We start from the raw sequence: 6,137 nt of genomic DNA, 5'->3' as shown, positions 1-6,137 counted from the left end.
AGTGTAGAAAAAATTCTCATAGGATCTAAATCTTACACAATTTATATACATATCATATGAATCAAAGGAGCCTTAGAGTTTAGTAATAAAAAAAAGGCATTCCCATTGCCAAAGTCTCTCACTTGTTCAATTTCAGATATCATTTCCTTTGTTTTTTATGCAAAGAGACTGATATGAACACACGACTTGGAGAACTTTTTTTGTTTTTCTGCAAAGAGTCCACCGATCTTTTCATAATCCTTAAAAATGGTTCAATAGAACTAAAAAGTAATTACAATTATAAATAGGTTCTTGAACCGCCTAGTGATGACTACAACCACTCGAACGAGCCGAAGGCACGCTACTATCCTCGCGCTCCCTCACTGGATCATGGCAAAGCTTGCCGTAATAGAGCTTATGGGTTGACATTTCAGCCCTTGAATCAAGCTTTTGATTTTCTAGGAAATAAACTAGTAACATAGGATGCATGCCCACTCTACAACCAAATGGAAAAAAATACAGGTGTGTGGTCCTAGTTCCTAAATTAATAGCTGGCAAATACAAAGTTGTACTTAACGTCTTAATGCAAAAAAATAATAACACAAAGGACTACACGAAATAGCACTTGTACACCAACTTTTATCCACAAGTATGTGTACACATGCATATAGATCTTTGCTCTATTTTTAATGGGATACCGGTGCCTGGAGCAACTCTAGTTTAGAAATAGGGTTTAGCAATAGAAAAATGGCGTGCCCAATGGCGAAATTTCTCACACAAATTTTCAGATAACCTTTCCTTTGTTTTTTATACAAAGGGGCTGATACAAACACAAGACCTTGAGAAAAAAAGTTTTCTTTTGTCAAAGAGTCCACCGATCTATTCATAATCCCCAACATTGGTAGAATGAAACAAAAAAGTAATAAAATTACAAATAGGTCCTTGGACTGCCTGGTGATGACTACAAGCACTCCAACGAGCCAAAGTCACGCCACCGTTCCCACCCTCTGTCAATGGATCCGAATGAAACTTGTCGTACTAGAGCTTGTTAGTACACATATGGGAAGCCATCGTGTAAGGCTCCAAAGGACGAGCACATGAGAGCAACAACCACCGCCGATGAAGAGAGACGTAGATCATAAAGGAACACCACCAAATCCAACGAGATCCGCTGGAGACAAACCTCAAGATGCCCTCCAGTGACGTTCGACGCCTTGCCGGGACGGGGGCTAGAGAGGGATCGACGATATTAAGAAAGTCACAACCAACATGTCTTCCTGAGTAGGACACAGACCCTAAACAAACTTGGTAAAACATTAAAAAATGAAGTCCTCCCATCGACGAGGACTGGGATCCACCTCGCCTCCATGGCTCTAAGGCCACAGGAGGCGAGGAAGAACGGCGCTGGCAGCATGGAAACCCTAATCACCTAAGCCTCTCTTTTTTCTCAGGAATGAAGGGTAGTTGAAGGCCGATCTAAAACAAAGTTGATATCCTATAGTAAAAGACCTTTCACAATGAGGATTTTTCTTAGCGTTGTAATCCGAGATGTTTTGTTTATGTTGGACTATGTTAAATTGGGAAAGAGATTATCATTGCATCTTACCAAAGATACTCTCTCCATTTTTATTTAATTTGTGGTCTTGGTTTAGTTAAAGTCAACCTTGGTGAAAATTGATAATTCATCAGCATCATCAATACCAAATTCATATATTGTGAAAATATAATTTAAAACGATTTTGATACTATAGATTTTACATTGGAGATGTTTGTACATTTCTTTCTTAATATTTGATCAAATTTTAGGAGATTTAACTTTAACTAAAACCCGGGGGAAGTAGAACTTTTTGCAGGGAGCCGTAGACAAAACACATCGGTATAGGTAGATTTCCACCATTGTTGTCAGAGCAATCAAAATTTTATGACGAACAAGGCAAGACATGAGAGGCATCTGCCTCGCATTTTCAAGTATAATAGCAGAGGAGATGTCAGAGAAAATCTTGGGATCGAATCGTATATTTTTTTAAATCCCCGTCAGATGGTTGCGTTCAGGATAACAATTAATAACAGATGGCTACCTAGAAGTCAGACCGCAGTCACAGATCACGTGCTACACAGCCCGATTCCATTTTCTCCGTGGCCGTGGGCATCTGAAGAAGAATTTGATGGCCGACGGCTGCGATGCGCAAGCATGAATGGCGGGTCCCTTCCAGGATGGTCTAGCGAAGCCACGGTCCGTGCGACTAGCGTTTTGGCCCATGCCTCCTAGCGCGCGCCGGCGACCGGGTCGTCACGCGGCCGGCCGGCCTCCCTGGACCAGACACCGACCCGCCCGGCCGGGGAGCAAAAGCGAAACAGTGAACGGATTGTTCCTCTTCTTGTGTCTGAAAATTTGCTGATGTTTTCCGTACGTCTCCGTAACACTACTAGCAATCATCTTCATCATCAGTAAATAAAATCTTTACAATGGGCTCCCTCGCTCGCTCGCTACACTAGCAAATGCGGAACAAAATTGGCACCCTGTCAGCCAGCACACCTCTTTCCTCGAGAAAGAAAGAAAAGAAAGAGGCTACTGTAGTAGTAGAACACAATTAACACACGCGCACGCGCGCGCGCGCGCGCGGTAGCTCTCAGCACCGATCTTCTGCTGCGTCGAGAAGCAGGCGCGACTTCTCGTCTGCGCCGCCGCCGACTTTCGGCTCGTCGTCGGCGGAGCCGGTGAGCTGCTTCGACCGCTTGGCCTCGGCGGCCCAGTCGGTGCGGCCGATGACGAGCAGCATGCGCACCATGCAGGTGGCCTGCGCCGCCAGCAGGCCGAACCAGAGTCCCGTGAAGTCGTAGTGGAACCAGAAGGCCAGCACGAGCGCCACGGGCGTGCCCACCAGGTAGAAGGACCGGAGGTTGATGCTGGCGGCGTCCTTGGGCCGCGCGCTGCCGCGCAGCACGCCGCACCCCGTCGTCTGCGGGCAGTTGCCCAGCTCGCACAGGCCCAGGATCGGCAGCACCGACGCCGTGAGCGCCACGATCGCCGGGTCCGCCGTGAACATGCTGGCCCACACGTCCCGCACCAGGAACGCGAAGATGGAGGCGAAGGCGCCGAACGCGAAGCCGAGCATGATCCCCGACGTGGCGGCGCGGCTGGCCTCGTCCGGCCGCCCCGCGCCCAGCTCGTTGCTGACGCGGGTGGAGACGCCGAAGCTGAGGGAGGAGGGGAAGATGTAGATGAGGGACGTGGTCTGGATGAGGATGCCCATGGACGCCACGGTGGCCTGCGGGTTGAGCAGCAGCCCGCAGAGCAGGATCATGATCTCGTACCACCACCACTCGAGGCACACGCTCACGCAGCTGGGTACCGCCAGGGTCACCAGCTCGCCCCAGCCGCGGAAGCTCTCGGCGGACAGCGCGAAGCCGCCCGTGCGGCGGTGGATGCCAGTGAAGAAGATGTAGCCGAGCAGCAGGAGGAGCAGGTTCAGGTTGGCCAGCACGGACGCCATTGCCACGCCCTTGATGCCGAGCCCGAGGACGGTGACGAGCACGTAGTTGATGGGAAGGTGGATGGCGATGGCGAGCGCGGCGCAGACGGTGAGCGGCAGGTTCACGGACTGCATCCGGAGGTATATCCGCACCGGGTGGAGGAATGCCTGGAGGAGGAGGTCCGGGAGGGACGCGAGAATGTACGTCTCGGCCACCGCGGCGATGGCGGCGTCCTGGCCGCAGAGGAGGAGGAGCGGGCGCATGTGCATCCACAGCCCGCCGATGGGCACCGCGGCGGCGATGAGGAGCAGCACCGTCCGCTGCACGGTGAGGCCGATGAGCGAGTGGTTGCCGGCCCCGAACGCCTGCCCGCAGATGGGCTCCATGCCCATGGCGAGGCCGGAGAGCACCGAGTAGCCCGTGATGTTGGCGAAGCCGATGGCGAGGGAGCCGCCGGCGAGCGCGAGGCCGCCGAGGCGGCCGAGGAAGAGCATGGAGATCATGGAGCGGAGGTAGAGGAGGAGCCCCGTGAGGATCATCGGGAATGCGAGCGCCAGGATGGAGCGCGCCTCGTCCTGCGCCGCCGTGGCGGAGAGCGGGGGCATCATGGGCATGGCGATGCCCAGGGACACGGACCAGGCTTCCTTCACCGCCTTGGCGAGCCGGCCCGGCGGCTTGCACGTGAGCACCGGCGCCGCCTCGTCCGCGGCCACCGGGATGACGACCTCCCCGGACGCCGCCGTCGCCGCCTTGTGGAGCAAGGGGGTGACGATGAGGCAGCAGCCATGCGACGAGTCATCGCCCGTGGCGCCTGAGCAGGACGTGGCGGTCGTCATGGCGGAAAAACAGAGGAGAGTGCTCTGCTCCTGCTCGTGCTCGTGCGTGCGGTTTCGATCGCGGGGAGATTTACGGCGTTGCGCGGGTAACAGCCGGGCAATTTACGGCGTAGTGATGAATCAAACAAAGTAGGCAGATTTATTGAGAGAGAGAGAGGGAAGGGGCGAGCGTTTTGTCCCCCGGACGGAGGCGAGAAGTGTTTGGTTGGTGGAGCTGTGTGTGCAGCGCGCGGGGGATTGGGAAGCGCGGCGGAGCACTTATATAGGCAGCTGCCCAGCGAGGAAGGCTCGGCATCGGCATCGGCTAGCTGGGTATCGCTGCTGCCTCGTGTGTTTATGCCTTTTTCTCCCACTCTTTTTGACGCTTCTTGCTTTGGGTGCCCTTTGTCCTTGTTGCTGTATCCATCAACTCTGAAGCCGTCCGTGTGAATTATCTTCCATTTCTTACTTGTACCTGCACGTTCAACACCGCCATTAATTTAGACACCCAGTTCTGCTACATCCGCGGTGCGATGCCAAGCGGGGCTATGTGTTGTGGATGTGACCAGGCCAGGTGCCACATGGTGTAGACTTCAGAGGTGTGGTGTAAGTGAGACATAGTAATCTGCCGATCGAGATTAGACGAAGACACATGGTTACCCATGTTCAGCCACTCCGAAGAGTAAAAGGCATGCTTCCTACTTTTTTGTATTGATTTGAAGATTACAATGGGAGTCTCACGAGTCGGCTATAGCGACTACGACAAACATGATAGGGATTGGATATTGAAACGTTCTAGGGTTTCTCCTGGGGTTTATAAGGACACCTCCTGGTTAGGGTTTACATGGGTTGCGTTAAGGTGGTTACACGCTCGCAAGCTTAATGGGCCATGTTTCTACTCTCCAAGGCATCTTTTGGACCCAATCGCCGGTGAGCCCAGTAAGGCAGTGATCTAGTTGCTACGACGAGTAACGTGAGCTTCCTGGGTTGTCTGGCCTGACGAGTACACCTGGTGCTGGACCCCATGGGCCATGTCCCCATCACTATCGGTTGTGGTCCACGCGAATAGAAGTATCTGAAAAAAATCCAGCCAAACGGCTCAACGCACACGTTGCAACCCATTCCGCGCACTAGGAGGACACGAAAATCTCAAGCATCACGGAGAAGTTCGGTCCTCGATATAGACATGATCTCTGCCTTATCACATCCATGGCTATCCAGCTCCCTCCCGCCCTCCTCCTTGTGACGCTGATGGGCCTCCTCCATGGTGGCGTCCTAGCGGGCTCTCTGCGCCAGCAATGCCATCTCCATGTATGTGTAGTGGCGAGCAATGACCTATCTTTGGCCTCCTCCTCCATCTCCATCATCGCCGCCGAGACTCATCCAACTCTCGGTTCTCTTCGTCCACGTCCTCTTGCCAGCTTCGCCTCGCCTCCGATTAGCACGCCGCAGGGTGGGCCACCATCGAGGAAACTTGGATTGTCGTGTGCTTGTTTGCCAGGGCCTGCAACTCGATAGCCATGAGTGGCCAAACGGCCTCATCGCAATGAGCGGTCTTGAACGATGCGATGAGAGCCCACTGCTTGTTGATGATTGTTGAAGTGTATAAGTAGATTGCCTAGCCCTTTCCATCAGTTCGGACTTTTGGTTCAAGTGGCTAGTGCATGAAGCTTAACATGGTATCAGAGCTGTAAGGTAGCTCCTCTCCTCGCAGCCGCCGTCGCCGCCCGCCCCGGCTTCCTGTCGCCGCGCTCGGCCGCCGCCTCTCCCTCACCGTCCGGCCGCCGTCGCCGCCCGTCCGCCCGACCTCGGCCGCTCGCCCACCGGCCGCCGCCCGTCTGCCCCCGTCCGCCGCTCGTCTACCGCTCG

The 6,137-nt window shown here is 53.8% G+C and overlaps 1 protein-coding gene across 1 annotated transcript; it reads right to left on the bottom strand.

Moving 5' to 3' along the window:
• Positions 1 to 2,397: 2,397 nt before the first annotated feature.
• LOC127335877 (protein DETOXIFICATION 49) lies at positions 2,398 to 4,547 on the bottom strand. The gene has a single exon (XM_051362608.2). It carries the CDS (start codon positions 4,287 to 4,289, stop codon positions 2,610 to 2,612), a length of 1,680 nt encoding a protein of 559 aa, XP_051218568.1. The 5' UTR covers positions 4,290 to 4,547; the 3' UTR covers positions 2,398 to 2,609.
• Between the last annotated feature and the right edge of the window lie 1,590 nt (positions 4,548 to 6,137).

This window comes from Lolium perenne, chromosome 2, assembly GCF_019359855.2.
Source record: "Lolium perenne isolate Kyuss_39 chromosome 2, Kyuss_2.0, whole genome shotgun sequence".
Lineage (NCBI taxonomy): Eukaryota > Viridiplantae > Streptophyta > Magnoliopsida > Poales > Poaceae > Lolium > Lolium perenne.
Note: the sequence above shows the minus strand (reverse complement) of the source record. Positions and strands in the feature narration are given on the sequence as shown.